This window comes from Aspergillus stella-maris, assembly GCF_047715825.1.
Source record: "Aspergillus stella-maris strain CBS 113639 unplaced genomic scaffold BDV14scaffold_12, whole genome shotgun sequence".
In the NCBI taxonomy this organism is placed as follows: Eukaryota; Fungi; Ascomycota; class Eurotiomycetes; order Eurotiales; family Aspergillaceae; genus Aspergillus; species Aspergillus stella-maris.
Genome location: NW_027396806.1, coordinates 42,255 through 59,958, shown reverse-complemented (window position 1 = coordinate 59,958; position 17,704 = coordinate 42,255). Strand labels below are relative to the sequence as shown.

Below are 17,704 nucleotides of genomic sequence, written 5' to 3'. Positions count from 1 at the left end.
ATATCTCGGACATTACTCGCCTTTAATGTACCAGACTTTAAGGGTGGGCCTGCTATGCGCTTCACGTATGGGAAATATTCTTGTTAACCATACACTAACGCCATTGCTCGCGCATCTGGCACCCAAGAGCAATTTCTACTTTGTCGAGACGAGGTTTCAAAAGATATTCCATATGTTTTTGGCAGTTAAAATGATGAATAGAGCGAAACAAGCAAAGAAATAAACGATACTATCAAAGAGGAAATTAATCCTCGCAGCGGTTGCTAACTCCAATTGGATAAACATACGCAAATTCATCAAAATCAACATCCACGCTACAACCCCCGTAGCCCTTGGCTATTCTTTAGTTCTGTCATGCTCATAAAGAGCACCTTCCTCGTAGACTCCCAATCTCTCAACATTGTCAAGGTGGATGGTTCATGGTTCATAAGTTCATCTGTCGTAGTCATTGTCACTAGATCTCGAGAACTAGACGATAACAGGTACTGCCAGGTATCGCCGTCAACTTCGATTTTCGATCGATACTGCGCAGCATCTCGCTAACCGTCTCAAATCATCGCCGTCATTTATTGAGGCTTCTTGGCACCGGCACCGGAGGTGAAGCGGCTGACGTCAGTCGCTTGGTAGCCCGAGCGCACAGCATCCTTGAAGGCTTCCCAGCCCTGACGCACCGGAGGAGGAGTGCTCTGGTGAGAAACGGACGCATCGACTCTGGCGGTGAAGTGACGGACGGACTGCTGGACGAAGGAGCTCTGAGTGTAGCGGGCGCGGAAGAAGGCCAGGTAGATGATCAGAAGGAGGAAGCTGCCCTTGGAGAAGGTGAGGATGCCGACTGCCAGACGGAACAGAAGGGCGATTTCCAAGCCAGCTACCAGGTCCATGCTGGCATCGTAATACTGCTTAACAAATCGACCAATGGTCTCAGCCAAGGGCGACTGCTTGACAGCAGCACGGCCGCCAGGAGAACCAGCTGGCGCACTGGGAGGCTGAAGAGTGGGAATCAGGTGAGCCCTGGTGTAAGTAGCAACATGGAAGACGGAGTAAACGCTGAATGGCAGGAGAGCGAGGGGAACCTGGCGAGAGTAGAGCCAGACCAAGGCCATGCCTAGAGTCGAGTTGTCAGCATTTCCACACCACATGTAATATCACAGATCCAAACTAACCCAAATACTGAACATTCTCATCGCCGGCAAGCTTCAATAAAACTTGAGGAAGACTTCCCTGAAGGCGACCACGTGCGATATGTCCCTTGTACACAACAATTCCGTACGTCACAGCGGCGGAGATAAACGCCAGGCGATAAGACACGAGCGCCGCACCAGAGTAGTAGTTGAAGGTCAGGTAGGAGATGAGATATCGGAAAACAGAGCCCAGCAGCGTCACATGTCTAAAATCGGCAAGTCAGCGTTGTTCTTCCCGAACATTCGATCGACGATGGAAGGGCGGCGGAAACGAGCAACCCCGCCAAAGAAGGGAAGCTCGTTTTCCACGTCACAATAACCGAATTGATTATAGCGGTACAGAAACAGGTAGCGATGAAAATCCAACGGCTGAAGAATCTAGGCACTTACCCAACGAACCAAGCAAACCTGCAGAAAGCCAAGTGGTCAGTAACGGAAGAGCACACCGCTGGAAATAGACGGAACCTACTGCAGTGTCTGAGCGAGGGCCTTGAGCCTTTCACCCAAGGGGAGAGTTGCTGGAGGAGGAGGAGCCATGGGAGACAAGTCCGCAAGAATTGACGGTCTGAAGAAGTAGTTGACGTGGAAAGTGATCGGGTGATCTCAGCGGCGGGTTGGAGCACGAAGGAGGGGAAGCTGCCCGACAATGACGAAGTCTAATCAAGGGCAGATAGCGACTCTGACAAGAAATGGAAGAGTAAAAAGAATTGAGCAGTAGAGAAGTCAGCTCTGCAAGCAGAAGATTGTAGCAAGAGTAAGGTAGTGGAGGAGGCTGGGCGGGGAGGCGGTAGACAGTAGTTCCTTAGTTTCGGCGGTTGTGCTTTTGGTGTGTGCCGGCAAACGGGGATCGAACGGGGAAGCTCTGCCTTCGAGCCTCTTGTATATAGCGGGACCCGGTGACGTCGCCCACGCCCGATGATGCAACTACTACTTGCTGCGCTTCTTATAGCCACTTTTATTATGGGGAAAAATCAAGAAGTATAGGTCTAGGCTCCTACATAGTATTTTCTGCTGCTGTTGGCTTTCCGACCGTCTTGCATCTACGGTCCAAATGCCAATCACAAGTGCTTTTGTAAACTTCAGATTCAAACTAACACAACAAAGTCACGAGAATACAGGTAAAGGAAACGTCCAGAAAGATGGTCGAGGGTGGGTGATCTCACTAAAATGTGTAGAGAGGCAAAGTGCAACGAATATAGAACGGTAGCAGCACTGGACCACAGAAGGGGAATGGGAAGCAGGCGGGAACAAGGTATAGCGTAGGCAAAAGTACATAACAAGAAGAGAATTGTGGACATGAAGCAGTAAATTCCCAACCTGAGGCGGTTTGCAGGCCGCCACCTCGTGCATCATCTTGTTTGCGTATCCAGGGCCAACTCACTCAAGTGACACTTGTGTGCTAGCTCTCTCCTGCATAAGTCCAAGGCAAAGACAACGAGGCAATCCTTTTCCTTCTTCGGTCCACTCAATTAGATTCAGTCATTACTGGAAGCAGATAAGAGAGACGGGGTTAGAGGGAGCGTGGTGAACGATGAAAAACACGAAATAGAGAAGGCGGGATGTTGTAGAGAGCGCTCGATCAATCGACAAGTCGTGGAGAATCAAACGTAGAACCACCAGTGAGCCTCCGACGACCATGCATGCTGTTAGTGGTTCTTGCATGGCTTTTTGGTGAGGGTAATTGGTGTCAGGGCTTCCGGCGAAGCGCGTGATTAACGAAGAGAGAAACCCTTCCTCTTTCCTTTCTCTTCGAGCGGTCTTCCACTCTCGAGACGGGATTTCTTGTCTTCTAACTCGCCGCGTTGGCGATCCAGTTGCTCTTTCATCTCGCGATGTCGGGCATATAGCTCGTCTTCGCTCTGTTTCAGCTTGCTTTCCTTTTCTGCGACCTTCTGTTGGAAGACCATCTTCATCTCTGCTTCCATCTTGGCAAGCTTCTGTTCGTGCAGAGCACGCTCCTCCTCTTGCTTCACAGCAGGGTTGACCTCCTTGAACACGCTGGGGTCCTGGGCAACACCCATTTGAGTAAGCTTGTCGGAACGGTAATTCTCGTAGAGGTGGTTGTTGGTGTGCTCCTTGAGCTCTTCCATGTGGGTTCGAATGAGCATCTGGCGCAGCTTGACGAAGTCGCAGTGCTCCTCGTTGTCGACCTCAATGACACCCCAGGGGTAGCTACGACCACGGACCTTGCGGCCGTCAGATGTAGAGACCTCGGAGTTGGCACCGACAACGGCAAAGGGAACCTTGGACATAATCTCCTGGTTTTCGGCGATGGTCTCCTCGTCGTCGAGTTCGTAGCGGGGACCCTCGAAGATCTGAATAGAGTGGTGCTGGATGTCGGCAAGGATCTAGATACGATCATTAGCATCAATCTCAAACCAAATTGATTTATCTTCAAACATACTCTCTTCTTGAACATGGAGATCTCGTCGTCGGTCAGAGTATCAGCCTTGGCGATCACGGGGATCAGGTTGACCTTGGTGTGCAAACGGCGCATAACCTCAATGTCGAGGGGCTTCAGAGAGTGGCCGGTGGGCTGGATGAAGTAGACGCAGGCGTGGATACGGTTGTCAATGATGTTGGTGCGGTTGACCTTGTTCTCAGCCTCGAGGTAGGCATCGTATCTCTGCTCAACGTTCTCGACAATGGAGCGCCACGAGTCGTCGTTGTTGACAAAGTCACCGAATCCGGGGGTGTCGACAACGGTCAGGCGGAGACGGACACCGTTCTCCTCAATATCAGCGCTGATAGACTGGATAGAAACGGTCTTGGGAATGATGTCGTGGCTGGGGCCGGTGCGCTCCTTGGGAGGGTAAAGGGAGGTGTTGAACAGGGTGTTGACGAGAGTAGACTTTCCGAGTCCAGATTCACCTAGCAATCGAGTCAATTTCAAAGCACATTCTCTCCGCGGTATCTATCCAACTTACCAACAACCATCACGTTGAAGTTGAAACCCTTGCGAACACTCTTGCGGTGCCATTGGTTGGGCAGGTTGGCGAAGCCAACGTAACCGGTGAGCTTGCGGCGGATAACGTTCTTCATGTCGGTGGCAGCCTGAGCAACGGCCTTGGGGTCCTTGGAGCTGACGGTTTGGGCGTTTCCGGAGCCCATTGGGTTGCTGCGTTCAACGAAAGGGGAGCCGGGCTTGCTGCTGGGCGGCGAGGCGGTGGCAGGAGTGCCATTGCTAGGAGGTGGTGAAGCTAAACGGGAGAAGATGGAGTCAGCAGTTGTAGAGGCATGGGCGTCATAGTCGGATGACAGTCGTCTGGAGCGCGTCGAAAACGAGAAACTCTTGGGCCGCGACGAATTGCCTTGTGCGCTATGCTCAATGCTAAGAGCGTCGATCTGCGAGCGGCCATGCGCGCTCTGGCGTCTGGATGGGGGCATAGTTTTGGGTCGAGGCCGAGGGGGGTGTTCCGAGTAACAGGGGCGATTTCAGGGATCAAAGAATGGGCAAACGGGCGTAGATTGATAACAAGAAAAGCTGCAGGCGCTGGGCTTACCCATTGTGGAAGTAAAAGGACGTAATATGGAAGCGAGCGTAGAGGCGTGAGGTAGCGAGCGCTGGAGAGAAAGTTCCCCTGAATAGGTTGCACCTTCTGCGTTAGCAAACCGAGTCCTTGCAGCAAGAAACCAAAGGAGAGGGGTCGAAAGCAATAGCGGCCAGCATATCGGATGGAAACACGAGTTCCGCAGATGTTCTGTAGGACAGAGAAAACGAAGACGAAAAAGAAGCCAACTTACCTTTGATGCCGTGGACTTGACGGAGGAAAAGGAGACCCGAAAGCGACTGAAATCCACGAGGGAAAGGGACTGCTCAAATGGAGATCAGGCAGGCGAAGAAAGCAGGTCCTTCAGATTGAAAATTAAGAAGAAAAAAGGACGCTGAAAGAGAGAAGAGAAAATGGGGGAGAATGAACAGGGGGAAGGGTCGAAGGACTGGACCTGCGGAGAGTTGACGGGGTGGATGAGGCAGTTGGACGGAGACTCTGAGAGTGAGAGCCAGACGGCCAGCTAACCAAAGAAAGGGGCTCCAAGCTACTACCACCAACTAACTACTGCTAGCTACGGTTGTTCCTACGCTCGATTGCGCTTTTACATGAACAGACATGTCTAATCTACCCTTCTGATTTTCTTTTCCTATTCAAATTAATTGGGTCAATGGCTTGAATCATGTCTTTCTCCTGGTGTTCCCTTCACTTTCCCCCAACCCGCAACAAACAGCCAAGCTCGGGCGACCCGAACATTGAGATGGACAGTCCCAGGAAACTGCCAACACAGCATCCAATTTCCGCCTCACCACCATCCAATGGAATTCCTAATTCCCATTTCAACATTTGTTGCGAAATACCAAATTTCATGTACCACTCGGCTCGGACATAGCTGTCCTCCAGGCTAGATCCCTGACACAGCTCGATGCTTGTGAGACGCGAGACTCCCGACCGGACGAACCTGCACTGCTCAGTCAAGCAATGGCAGGCCGTTATTCTGTAGGGCTCCTCCAAGACCTCATCGCTAAGATTTGGGGCCAGAGTCTTGGTATTCTGACTGTCACTGTCAGGGGTTAAATTACAGGACAGCCAGTTTGGCCAATCATGTGCATTAATGATTGGTGTAATGTCACATCACGGTACCAGATTACGCCTGTCGATCATGGACGCTCTTTATGCTTCATTCAAGTTCAGATTACAGTATAGGCATATTGAAAAAAAGTTCCCTCATCACTTACTCACCCATTCAAAAACTTTCTCTGTGCTGTGGAAGCTCATCAAACAAATCCACTGTCTCCCCACACCTGCATCTAGACCACACCACACCATCGCCTAACCCGTCAACATCTCAAGAACAACAGTCAAGATCAGAACTCTTCTTAGAGACAGCAAACCCGACGGCGAATCGCCACTGTGGGTTGCAGATACGTACACGCATGTTTGCGAAGCACTCTCCCGTCACGCTTTGTCCCAAGTACTTCCTACATTCTACTAATGCAGGCCAGCCCCAAACGTCCCGACGTTAGACGTTGACGTCCAACGCTAAACGACGTTGTCCTACTCTTGACTTACAGCTTAACTGCGTGTACTATGAACTCCGGCTTGGGTCAGTCCAGGGTCGAATTCACCCTTCACCGCAACTTTGGTTGATGGTGTTCGTGTGCAAAGTGCAGAGTACCTTTTGCTCTGGTCAACGCTCCGCTATGTAGGGGCAAGACCAGGAATCGGATACCAGGTAATTGACGCCTTGAATTTGAGATACAGCTTAACCAAAGGGTTTTCTCTCGAATAGACAACGCTGAATCCCTCTTTACTGTCTCTGCCCAAGACAAACGATTCCCGGTTTCGCTTGGTGCAACACACCTACCTATCTAGCTTTGAGGCTTGGGCTTATGTACTACCAGGAGACTGGAAACTGTCACCCACCCTAGTCTTCAATCCGTACAAGCGCAGCACGGTATCATCTTGAGAAGAGAGTAAAACTGGGGTTGAGTATGCTTTGGCCGGTATAGATCCCACAGGGAGGTAGTAGACCGCGGCTGCTGATTATATGTAAATATATCCCAACCCCAGCTCCACAAGCTCCATGAGAGATTAGCAGCGGTAGTATATTTGTCTCCGAGGATTAGTCCTGCGAACTGGCAGCGTTGTTGCTGACTTTAATGTTTAGTTTCCTGAAAAAAAAAAAATATGTCTTGGTGCTCATCGTCGTATGGACCCCGTGATACTAGACGGGAGTGCGGTCGAGCATACCCATTACCCACCATGAGTACTTCGCACCTAAAGCCGACCATAGCAAATCAACCCCAAAGAAACTTAGCCAGAAAACCATCCATGAAGCTAAACTGAGCCCAATGCCTTTTATGTATATTACCCTTAGATAAAATGATATGATGTGACATGCATGATATAACCCTTTACCCGCAGGGCCCAGCACAAACCCTTCCCATCCCAACCCATCTCAACCAACCAGACAAAAACCATAGAACTCTACCTTACTTCCCAACCTTACTCTTCTTCTTCGGCCTCTCATCCTCATCCATCGCATCCGCATCAGCATCACCCGCCGCATCCTCATCGCCGCCCTCATCATCACTCGCATCGTCCATCTCGGCATCACTGCCACTCCCTGAACTCTCGTGCGCGGAGTCAAATTCCTCGGCTACATCTGAGTCCGAGTCGGCGTGGAAGTCCTCGTCTACAGACTCTTCGTCTTCGTCTGCGGAGCCGCGGTCTGGGCGTGCGCCGGCTTCGTCGTCGCTGGACATCATGTCGTCGTTGTCTAGGGCTGCTGCGATCAGGGCGTTTGTCTGGAGTTTTGTTAATGGTGTTAAGAAGGTTAAGGCAGGTGGGGATTGGGAGGAAGGGTAAGTGACGTACGTCATCTGACATCTCGTTCTTGATGCGGATGTTCTTGGCTTTGAAGAATTCTTCGAGGGGTTGTTGTTCCTCGCTGTTGAAGTCATTAGTTTGGCTCTTCAGAAGGAAGAGCTCATTTCAGGGAACGCGACGTACCGGTTGATGTTACTAAACTGGTGCTCGCCCATACCAGCCTTCAAGCTAACAGTGATATCGAATGTTCTGCTGGCAGAGATGGCGCCGCCTACACGGGACATTGTGACAACAGCGACGTTCTCGATTTGAATGTATGTAGCGGGCTTGGGGACGAAGATAAGACTCTTGTCCAGGAAGTAGAGGAGCCCCTCGTTGGCTTTGATGGAGCACTTAACTCCACTGTGGCCGTGGTGGCTGCTGTTTGTTAGCATAAATGGTTTATAATTTGGATTGATGGGACTAACCTGACGAAATCTTTCGAAGGCATGATGACCTTCTTGCCTGACAAACCGCGGAAGATCTTTGTGATGACTTGGTGAATGGGTTCTTCGTAGCGTGTCTCGAGCTTATCCTTGTAGCGAGAGTTGAGGAGTTCACTATGACTGTTAGTAAATACTAGAGATTACAAGTTTTTGAGGAACGAACTCTGTCATGTTCAACTCCAGGCTGATTTCTTCATCCAACTTCAACTGCATAACAAGGAAAGGATAACGGGTTTGACCCTGACGGAGAGGAGGCTCGAGACCAAGAACAATAAGGGTGTGGGTATCGTCGTTCTTGGGCAGCAAAAAGAACTTCTTGATGGAGGAGTATTGAATCTTGTAGTCGTATGTCTTTCCGCGCAACCGGAAGGAAGCCTCGTACATATCGATGTCGAACCGACCTCTGGAGACATTGTCAGTACCGAGCCCAAGCGAATGCAGTTGTTTAATGCATACCTCGGCGTGAGATGCAGAACATCTAAGAAAGTAGCATAGGTATCGCCAGCCACATCTCCAATCTCCGCCTTCTCCATGAGGAGCTCGTAAAACAGGTTGGCGGCGTTCTGTTCCTCGCCGCCCTCTCCCTCCTCACCACCCTCCTCACCATTCTCCTTCTGCTCAGCATCCTCTTCCTTTATACTTCCATCCTCCCTCTTAACTACCGTACCAGGGATGTAGAAACGCATCTCAACCAGCTCATCAGGCCCAGCAGCGGCCTTCTGACCACGGTTCTTTGTGCTTCCAGCAGGCTTCGAGTCCGCATCGTTCCCATCATTCGAGAGCGAAAGCTCAACAGCGACTTCGTTCTTTCCCGCAAGGTTCGTGTTCGAGATCTCGGAGTAGGGGACTTCGAAGGCCGGTCGGTTCTGCACGTTGAAGGCGAGCTCGGCCTTGGTGAATTCTGCCTTGCCCCAGTTCCATCCGCGCAGGGCGTGTTCTCTGCTTTCGACGTTGATTCCGTACCAGATCTTGAATGCCTTGCTTAGTCGTTCGAAGTCCTAGATGCGAGCATGCGTCAGTGATTGCCTAAATAGATGGAGGGAGGCATGGACATGGATGAAATGCTTACCTCCTGGTCGAAACCGTCCAATTGGATAACACCCGATGAGCGCGAGAGAATCTTCAGTTCAAAGCCTTTTGCGGCTTTGCTCCATTGGGCGGCGCCGATGTTGCTGCTGTCGAGTGTGAAAGTGTCGCCGCCACCGGCAGGTCGCCAACCCAAGCCTGTCTCTGCAAGCTTGCACTTGCCGGACTGCTTTGAGAGGTCGAGGTAGATGTTGTCAAAGCTCTCCCTGGAAGTAATTAGCAATTTGAGCAAACGGCGAATCTGGCGGAGGAGCGCACATGTTGGAGAAGCCTTTGATGGTAAAGGGAGAGGTCGGAGAGGGGAGTAAAGAAAAAAGGTAGGCGGAATGTGGCAAGCGACGAAGAGGATTGAGGAATTAGAGGTAGCGAAGTGGTGTTGCTGGGGTAGATGCTGAGGCTGGCAAACGGAGCTCCGGCCGGATGAATCTGCATGGATCTCGGATTCAAAGTCGCGTTGCGGTCGCGTTGGCCACTTCCCGCCTAAAGGGGATTAGTTCATATGCCTCAGGCTGAAAATATACTTCCACTGGTCTACAACTTCACATGATTTCGAGACCATCCAGTGAGCTAGCAAGGTTTTTGCCTGAGAAGCTAATCATGATATCGTACTGCTTCAGGCTGTATCTACCTGATTATTGATGTAATTTAAACGAGTCGTTGGTACATATTCAGCTTCAAGTGCTCAAAATACAAGATCGAAACGATCTATATTTTTTCTATATTTTGAGAATTTTCTATGTACGATTACAAGCTATACACACACTTCTGCTAAAGCAAAACAAACGAACGTTGCGAGTGAGAAGGTAAAGTAAGATCACACTTAGTTGACCTGATCAGCAAAAGACATGCTAGGCTTAGCCTGGTTCCAGACAATATACTTGCTGATATAGAAGGGAACACCAGCATTGCCGCGGCCATCAACGACACCCATCCAGGTGCTGCACATGTCACCTTTGTCACCGTCACCGTTCTTCAAAGCCAGACCAGGGATGGTCACAGTGGAAGGACCGCTGGAGACATCAGAGAAGACAAAGTCAAGGTCAGGCAGGTCAGTGCCGCAGGGGTACTGCCATGAGCCAGAAGAGTTGTCCGAGCCATCAACAAGGCCGAAGTAAGCAGCAGCAATATCTTCCGAGACGGAAAGAGAAGGGGTACCGGAGTCGAAGTCCATGTCCAAGGGGTCAGCGTCGAAGAGGTCGCCGCCGGAACCGAAGCTGATTCCGAGGCTCATCCATTGGCCTTCATTGCCGGAGCTGGTGTTGGCGACGGGGACTTCGGTGATAGTACCGGTGTAAGCCTCATGGTCGACGTAGCCGAAGTTGATGAAGCCGGTGTCGTTGAGCTTGAAGGCTGTGCTGAAGATGGGTTCGGGGACGTAGGGCACCAGGGCTTCCATGAAGGTTGGTTGCGGGTTGGGGCGGATTGAGTTCAGCTGGCCGAATCCAAGGCCAACTGGACCAGCGGTGTCGCGGGTCCCGTCACTGCCGTCGCCATAGCGAAGGTCATCCGTGACTCCAAGAGCGAAGTTGGGAACAATAGCACCACCAATGTTGACAGTGTCCCTGTATACAGGACCGGAAGACCCAGATCCATCGGCGTAGGAAAGACCGTAGGTGTATCCGTCTACCTGGACGGCGGTTGAGCTGTCGTTGGGATTGTAGACTGATCCTCGGGTAACAGTCTTCTGCTGGTCCTCGGGCATCAAAGTGCTTGCAGTCCACCTATCTGGAGTTAGCTTGGATTCTCAGTTGCTCAAACAAGGATTACTGGTACTTACAGATCAGAAGAGCCGGTGTCGACGTTCAGGAAGACCTGTTGGCCCCCAACCAACACGGGCAGAATCCACCCGCCACCGTTCCAAATGTGCTGGACAGCGCCAACCTCCTTCGGCGCGTTCGGTACAGTAGTGTTGTACTTGGCAGGGCAGTGGTGAGCCGGAGCTTTGATTCCTCGCTTGACAGGAGTTTCCGCGTGAGGTAATGCTACTGCACTCGAAGCCAGTAGCAGCGAGCCAATTGTTGATAAAAGAACAACCATCCTGAACAGAACTCAAGTAGAGACAGTATTAAAGAAGACTGAAGTATATAAAACGGAAGTAAAAGAGTGTGAATGATGATACAAGTAAGAAAAATTCATAGATGTCACCGATTGCCCTTGTTTATATACAATTTCTCGTGCGGCTGAAGGTCCCCATTTGGCGGCCATGCCCGCTGACAGGGCAAAAGGGCAAAGCTTAGGCTCAACGTGAAGATGAACAATCGGGGCAGTGATTTGCACCGTTATATTGACTGACCCGCCAATTGACCTGTCGGAAATGCCGAATTGGACATTGATTTGCACAAACTGGTGGCTAGCGTGTGCACGAATCGGTCAAAACGGGGCTCTTTTGCGCCAAGTCTGCCTTGGGACGATATGGCCCCATGAAACTTCACTCCGCCTCTTCCTTCATGGTTTGACACTTCATCTGGCGTTGTATCTCAACCGCGGTTGAAGCAGGACTTGAATCATGTCCAAACGCCATGGCGTTTGTTAGTATCGGCGCTGCTACCGAGGTGAGGATGCAGGAACGAAGCGAAAGGCTCGCTGGGGTTAACGCCAAACCCCTTCAGGTCTTTTCCCGGTCGAGAAAAACCTGCTGAGGTGTGTTGGTATAGTTGAGGCTCTAAGAACATGGTCTGGATCCTCGAATAGTTGGAGTAGCATGGTTAGCAAGTGAGTTTGCCCCGTTCCCCTGCTGCCTCTCTGGAAGACATGCGAAGGAAAGTTTTGATAGCTAGATAAGTGATGATCCAGTAGATACTACGCGAAAGAATTCTTGTTGATTGGGATACGTCTATATTCTGGGATCACAATCAGTAGACATTGTCGATACACAGTGAGAGATGGGTTTGCGAGACAAAACAGCCTACTGTTGAATTAACTTGTAGGACATTGAAAGGAAGCCGACATTCAACAGTAAATTGCTCCGTAGCCTGCCTCGGACACCGATTTGGAGACGGAGCAGCTACCATGCAGTGTTGTCTTCATTGCATGACCCCAATAACGGTCCTTGCTCCATGGAGGTCACGTTGCTATATTTTCGGCATCAGTGCATGGCGCTGCGGCTGGGTGTTCACACAGATCTTGCAATTGTTACCCCATTCTTCAAGGAACTTCGACGTCAGTTATCTTGCGGGCCCGGGATATATCCAATTTGGAACTAAAGGTAGGCATGCCGAGATGAGATCGAGATTCGAGGGAGTGGTTTGCGGCTATCATGAAACATCGGCCCGTATATTATTATCACTATCTGTATCTGAGCTTCGACCGCAGAGTGACGTAAGTAGTAGGCAGCTCCTTCAATAGAGCATTGCCGTAGTGCAAAGGTTTGGGAAGCTGGGAAGCGAGGGCTCGCTTCTAAAGCCGGGCATAGCTGCAGAGTTTTGCTGCTCGCACGACAATTGGGGTTCTGATATGCATTCTGGAAGCCCGAGAGGCGGAATGTGCAGACTCGGAAATCCAAAAATAGCCTGGACTGGCCAGCCCATTATTTGAGAGTGCTATTTGAGGGGCAAAATTGGGTATGACTCTCCATATTTCACGCGTTCTTGGGCGTTTCACGACGGCAGTGTCGGCGCTGGTCGGCCAACCAGCCATCCATCCCTTGGGTTCACTCTGTAAGATGCAACCGCTGCTGTATGAGTTAGTAGGTAGTGAGGGAGAAGGCGCATAAATAGTCTGTTCAGACTCAGAGTGTAGTCTAGTCAACAGCGTTAAATGGTGAAGAACTCCGGAACAATCTTAAACTAGTTTCAGGCGTGGAACTAAACATCATCCCACTCCACTCGACACGCAAAGACCGGCCAGTCCCGTGAGCTCACGCGTGTGATTGGCACAGGCTGGATCGGCCGCAGCAAAGTTAAGCCGAACCGCGTCCACTCGGACCCAAGGAACGCTCGCTGCCTCTCCCGTCCCACGTTCCTGACTGAGTTCCGTCTAAGAGAGAAGAGAGAGAGCAGCAGGCTCAGGCTTCTCCCGCAAAACACAAGGCCCTTGCCATGTCACTCGTTTGGCCCATCCAACTTCCCACAGTCATTCGTTCTTTTTCTGGCCGGTTTTGATTCCTGCATTGCCACTCTATCCTGCCCGATCTTTTGATTCGCATTCTCTCTTTTGATTCTCGAGTTATTACTGGTTTTTCTTTTTCCACATTCCTTAATCAAGTCACTCCTTTTCTCGTATTCCTCCCCTACAATACGTCAATTCTCTCCCACGACGACATCTCGAACTCCCGCCCGGCTCGATTTGACCTTTCTTGTACCTCTCTATGCCTCGCTGGATGTCTTGAGATTTTTCTTGTCGCTCCAACTCCCCTTTGTTGAAGGATTGTGATAGTACGGGCTGTCGTCGCGATCCTGGACAATGAGGCTCCCCTCTTTGTTTGGGCCTGCGACGGCTGGCTCGTCGACAGTCCTTTATGTTTGGCTCTTGAGCCAATTGTGTTGTGTTTTTTCTTTATCTTTTGAACCTCTTGCTCAACCAGAGCTGGATCTCTCACGTCTCGGCCAGGTCGCTCTTACAGGAGACTTCGATGCCCTAACATTCTACTCGTACGAAGAACAATCAAACACGCCCTCCGCAGACGATGAAACCCAATCCATCCTTGCTCCCCTGCCGAATGGAATCACCACCAAACTTTCGACGACAGATGCCGACATTCGTGCGATGTGCGCCTTGGGAACAAACTCTGCGATCTTTATCGGTGGAAATTTTACTAGTATCGGCGACACCAAGGCCCAGGGCATTGCGCGATATGACCCGAACTCGAACAAGACGACCAGCCTCCCAGGACTTACCGGCTCAGTATCGGCTCTGCTGTGCGACCAGGAATCCAACACCGTTTACGTCGGCGGTTCCTTCAAACAAGGGAACTCTTCGAATGCGGCGGCTTGGGTTGTTGGTGAAGGCTGGAAAGATCTTACGTTCGGTGGACTCAACGGACCGGTCAATTCGATTGTTAAGAATGACGACGGAAACATTGTCTTTGGTGGTTCCTTTGACGGTATCGGTAACTCGACATCCTCCAAGAAGATTGAGCAAGTTATCAACCTCGCCAATGCGACCATTACTTCGAGCACCGAATCTACCATGAGCGGCTTCACCGACCCTAAGAATATCATCTGTCAGTCCAGCGGCGATGGAGATGCTGGAGAGACGTGGTTATTGGCAGACTATGCCCTTGGATATTGGCGGGCTGATATGCGCTACAACTTCAGCCCTTCCAAAATTCGCGTGTACAATACTCATTATGAAGGAAGGGGAACAAAGTCTTTCTTATTCAGACGACTACCCGACAATGGCATTATGAACCTGACTTATACCGACCCCGATACCGGTGACGATGTGAGCTGCGATCAATACTGCTCACTTTCTGATTCCTCAGATGAGGAATACCGTGACTTCACGTTTGTCAACAGTGTTGGTATGTCAGGATTCATGTTCGAAATTCGAGACTATTATGGCCAAGGCGCTGGCCTAAACGGCATTGAAGTGTACACCCAGGGTGAGTCCTCTTATAAAAAACCCGGCGCGTTCAAGCTAATAAGTCAGATGTGTTTACCTACGCCATCAATGATTTCAATGAGCCCACGTGTGGCGACAGTAGTGACACCTCCACCTCGACTCAAAGTGGGTCGTGGTCCGTGACGGAAGGTGACGACAGTCCTTCCGACTATCTCACGGCTCATGTGACCGACTCCAATGCTGCTAGCACATCCGTCGTTTTCGAACCAAACGTTCAGCGATCTGGAAACTACTCCATCCTTGTCTACACCCCGGGATGTGCTCAGGACGGAAGCTGTGATAGCCGCGGCATTGTGAATGTGACTGCCACTGTGCAGTCTGACTCAGATTCTCCTGATGCCGAGACTCAGCTATACCAGACGAACAATTACGAAAAGTACGACACTATCTACACCGGTCATGTGGATAAAAGCGACGATTCGTTCCGTCCTCGTGTGACCTTGAGCCCTGTCGCTGGTCAAGGTGATATCACTGTTGTTGCCTCTCGAGTCAGATTTGAGCTTCGCTCAGCCTCGAATGAGACTGGTAGTGACAGTGGTGACGGCGGTGATGATGAATTGAATGGCTTGTTCGAGTACGACCCCTCGTCAAACAATGTCACAACGGACATGTTGGATTCTGCCATCAATAGTGCGGGTACGCAGCTGGATTCAAGCGCTACTATAAAGAGCATCGTGAGCCACTCTGGCACATTATATGCCGCCGGCAACTTTTCGAGCTCAGATATTAGCAATGTTTTCTCGCTCCCACAGGACGGAAATGCCACTGCCATGCCTCAAGGAGGCTTGAACTCCGAGGTCACCACGATGTCTGTTCTCAGCAACAAGCTTTACGTCGGCGGAAATTTCACTGGGACGGCCGAACGAGACTCAGATCTCAGCTACGTTGCATCTTACTCTTTCGACTCTCAATCATGGTCTGCTCTTGGTGGCGGAGTCAATGGACATGTCAAGCACATACTTGCAGTTCCCCTTAATGTTTCGACCGATCTAAATGAAACGATTATTGCTGTCAGCGGTGATTTCGATGAACTTCTGGCTTTCGACGATTATCCTGCAGTGGCTGTTTCCGGTTTCGCTGCGTGGGTTCCGTCGCGCAACAACTGGGTACAGAATCTCAACGTCAGCCAAACGCAGTTCGGAGGCTGTCTGTCGGGCTTCGCCAAATTCAATGGTACGGCAATCCTTGGTGGAACACTTACCTCGGGAGGACTTGCTGCCGGTGGAGCGGTGGCATTGCTTCAGGAGGACGAGCTTGAATTCCGCCCTCTTCTGAATAGCGCCGAGTCTACCGGTCAAACAATGACCGGCATCTACGATACAAGCTCCGGCCGAAACGTTACTATCCTTGGTGGCCATTTCAACGTCACAGTCAATGGATCTACAGTCCACAATCTGGCCTTCTTGGATGGTGACAGTGGTGCTATCACTGGTCTTGGTAGCGACGTTAACAGTAATTCCACATTCCAATCCTTTGCTATAGCGGACGACGTCCTGTACGCCGGTGGCAGAGTCACTGGGTCAGTGGGCAACATTCAACTAGGTGGCTTGGTCATGTATGACCTTGAGAACTCAACACTAGTACAAGAGCAGCCTACTAGGCTAGCTGGTGACGATGTGACCGTGTACTCAATCGCCCCTCGCCCAGATTCGTCAGAAGTCTATGTTGGAGGTACTTTTGATCTTGCTGGAGCTCTTCCTTGCCCAGGTGTTTGTTACTACGACATCGATGATGGGAGCTGGACTCGACCGGGAGCAGAGCTCGAAGGAAGCATATTGTCTCTTAAATGGCTCGACAAAAACACCCTGCTGGCCATTGGCAACCTGACCGTGTCGGGCAATGAAGTCGCTGTCGCGACCTACTCCGTCAAAGATAAGTCCTGGACAGTCTTTGACGGAGCTTCGACCTCGTCTATTCCGGGTTTCGTGACTGCTTTCAGCCCTGCCAGTGGAGATGTATCTACGTTCTGGCTAGCTGGACAGTCGGACGATGGTACCAACTACGTCGTCAACTATGATGGTTCCGCATTCCTGGATCGTCAAGAGATCTTTGATGAAGGGACTGTGATCCGTGGACTCGATGTCCTTCCTCTGGCTAGTGACCACGATGACACTGATCTTCTCCACAACGACCTGGCTCTCCTGGTCACGGGTGATATCCTGATTCCCGATTTTGGCCCTGCGTCGGCTGCGCTGTTCAACGGCACCGCGTTGACTCCGTTTATTCTCTCTTCCACGTCCAGCGGCCAACCTGGCCGTATGTCGCGTATGTTCTATGAGAACAGTAACCCTTACGCTAGAGAGAGTGAGTGTTCCCTCTGCTCTTGATAACACTGTCAGCACTAACATTCAAACCAGAAAACCATCACTCTAATGGAATTGTTGTTTTGGTGGCCTTTTGCTGCGCGCTTGGCTGCGTTTTCCTGATCGTCATCGCTGGTGTCATTTTCAATAAGATCCAGCGTCGTCGCCAGGGCTACATGGCTGCCCCCCAGACGACAGGAACGGACCGACCGACATCAATGCGCCGGCTCCCCCCCGAGTATCTTTTTAATTCTCTGAAGCAGCCTAACCCAGGGGCACCCGCTATATGATCGGTACATGACATCTAGACGACACGTTTCTTCATCTATTGAGACAGTTGGCACATACTTCACTTCTAATTCTCTGTGGTATCTCAGAGCGGCGTTTCAGGGACAACCCGTCTTATACCCATATATTAATCTTGCGCTTTTTACAATTTCGTCGTTATTATTTCTCCCGTGTTGACATGTCTGGAGAGCGCTCTGCATTGCCCTCTATTTTGTGTGTATTATACCTACTTTGGCTTTGGGCGAGACGCGTTGTTACTAGCTATTGGAATGTACATACATAGCATGCGCTAGACCGTGGCCATGATGAGCTTAAAGATAATCAGTAACAGTAGTTCTAAGTACTGAGTATTGAGGACCCTGAGGTTAGTCATGTGGAATACCTGCCTCAGGAACAACATGACTAAGGCGCTCAGTGCTCACGCGGTCACTGCGCCTCCGCTCCCCGCTTCCCCTTCCTCCCTCCACTCATTGTCC

General features: G+C 50.8%; 6 protein-coding genes across 6 annotated transcripts; 2 read left to right on the top strand and 4 right to left on the bottom strand.

Moving 5' to 3' along the window:
- Nucleotides 1–165: 165 nt before the first annotated feature.
- BDV14DRAFT_168919 (uncharacterized protein) lies at nt 166–2,087 on the bottom strand. Its single transcript, XM_073767942.1, has 4 exons — nt 1,651–2,087; nt 1,572–1,589; nt 1,164–1,387; nt 166–1,105 (listed from the first exon to the last, which is right to left on the bottom strand). Exons 1-4 carry the CDS (start codon nt 1,716–1,718, stop codon nt 567–569), a joined length of 849 nt encoding a protein of 282 aa, XP_073630595.1. The 5' UTR covers nt 1,719–2,087; the 3' UTR covers nt 166–566.
- Nucleotides 2,088–2,713: 626 nt separating this feature from the next.
- On the bottom strand, nt 2,714–4,726 carry aspB (septin AspB). The gene is made up of 3 exons (XM_073774395.1): nt 4,109–4,726; nt 3,586–4,052; nt 2,714–3,529 (listed from the first exon to the last, which is right to left on the bottom strand). The coding sequence occupies exons 1-3, from the start codon at nt 4,566–4,568 to the stop codon at nt 2,894–2,896; spliced, it is 1,563 nt and encodes a 520-aa protein (XP_073630594.1). The 5' UTR covers nt 4,569–4,726; the 3' UTR covers nt 2,714–2,893.
- Nucleotides 4,727–5,272: 546 nt separating this feature from the next.
- On the top strand, nt 5,273–5,900 carry BDV14DRAFT_168916 (uncharacterized protein). The gene has a single exon (XM_073767941.1). It carries the CDS (start codon nt 5,355–5,357, stop codon nt 5,562–5,564), a length of 210 nt encoding a protein of 69 aa, XP_073630593.1. The 5' UTR covers nt 5,273–5,354; the 3' UTR covers nt 5,565–5,900.
- Nucleotides 5,901–7,054: 1,154 nt separating this feature from the next.
- BDV14DRAFT_168915 (FACT complex subunit POB3) lies at nt 7,055–9,501 on the bottom strand. The gene is made up of 8 exons (XM_073767940.1): nt 9,334–9,501; nt 9,059–9,281; nt 8,446–8,987; nt 8,153–8,392; nt 7,972–8,103; nt 7,688–7,921; nt 7,553–7,625; nt 7,055–7,482 (listed from the first exon to the last, which is right to left on the bottom strand). Coding segments are annotated over exons 1-8 (1,761 nt in total). The 5' UTR covers nt 9,336–9,501; the 3' UTR covers nt 7,055–7,167.
- Nucleotides 9,502–9,812: 311 nt separating this feature from the next.
- BDV14DRAFT_20341 (aspartic peptidase domain-containing protein) lies at nt 9,813–11,250 on the bottom strand. Its single transcript, XM_073774278.1, has 2 exons — nt 10,853–11,250; nt 9,813–10,796 (listed from the first exon to the last, which is right to left on the bottom strand). Exons 1-2 carry the CDS (start codon nt 11,110–11,112, stop codon nt 9,896–9,898), a joined length of 1,161 nt encoding a protein of 386 aa, XP_073630591.1. The 5' UTR covers nt 11,113–11,250; the 3' UTR covers nt 9,813–9,895.
- Nucleotides 11,251–12,992: 1,742 nt separating this feature from the next.
- Nucleotides 12,993–17,539, top strand: BDV14DRAFT_168911 (putative cellular morphogenesis protein (Rax2)). The gene is made up of 3 exons (XM_073767939.1): nt 12,993–14,617; nt 14,665–16,941; nt 16,995–17,539. The coding sequence occupies exons 1-3, from the start codon at nt 13,477–13,479 to the stop codon at nt 17,228–17,230; spliced, it is 3,654 nt and encodes a 1,217-aa protein (XP_073630590.1). The 5' UTR covers nt 12,993–13,476; the 3' UTR covers nt 17,231–17,539.
- The last annotated feature ends 165 nt before the right edge of the window (nt 17,540–17,704 follow it).

Bases quoted from the DNA above. Each gene is read 5' to 3' on its own strand.
- aspB (XM_073774395.1), bottom strand. From the start codon at position 4,568: ATGCCCCCATCCAGACGCCAGAGCGCGCATGGCCGCTCGCAGATCGAC. The intron at 4,053-4,108 runs GTAAGTTGGATA...CTCGATTGCTAG, and splicing joins CTTCAACGTGATGGTTGTTG to GTGAATCTGGACTCGGAAAG. The intron at 3,530-3,585 runs GTATGTTTGAAG...GATCGTATCTAG, and splicing joins TCTCCATGTTCAAGAAGAGA to ATCCTTGCCGACATCCAGCA.
- BDV14DRAFT_168915 (XM_073767940.1), bottom strand. The intron at 7,922-7,971 runs GTTAGTCCCATC...AACAAACAGCAG, and splicing joins CCTTCGAAAGATTTCGTCAG to CCACCACGGCCACAGTGGAG. The intron at 7,626-7,687 runs GTACGTCGCGTT...TGACTTCAACAG, and splicing joins CAGTTTAGTAACATCAACCG to CGAGGAACAACAACCCCTCG.
- BDV14DRAFT_168911 (XM_073767939.1), top strand. From the start codon at position 13,477: ATGAGGCTCCCCTCTTTGTTTGGGCCTGCGACGGCTGGCTCGTCGACA. The intron at 14,618-14,664 runs GTGAGTCCTCTT...CTAATAAGTCAG, and splicing joins CATTGAAGTGTACACCCAGG to ATGTGTTTACCTACGCCATC. The intron at 16,942-16,994 runs GTGAGTGTTCCC...CATTCAAACCAG, and splicing joins TAACCCTTACGCTAGAGAGA to AAAACCATCACTCTAATGGA.
- BDV14DRAFT_20341 (XM_073774278.1), bottom strand. From the start codon at position 11,112: ATGGTTGTTCTTTTATCAACAATTGGCTCGCTGCTACTGGCTTCGAGT. The intron at 10,797-10,852 runs GTAAGTACCAGT...AACTCCAGATAG, and splicing joins GACACCGGCTCTTCTGATCT to GTGGACTGCAAGCACTTTGA.
- BDV14DRAFT_168919 (XM_073767942.1), bottom strand. From the start codon at position 1,718: ATGGCTCCTCCTCCTCCAGCAACTCTCCCCTTGGGTGAAAGGCTCAAG. The intron at 1,106-1,163 runs GTTAGTTTGGAT...ACTCGACTCTAG, and splicing joins TGAGAATGTTCAGTATTTGG to GCATGGCCTTGGTCTGGCTC.
- BDV14DRAFT_168916 (XM_073767941.1), top strand. From the start codon at position 5,355: ATGTCTTTCTCCTGGTGTTCCCTTCACTTTCCCCCAACCCGCAACAAA.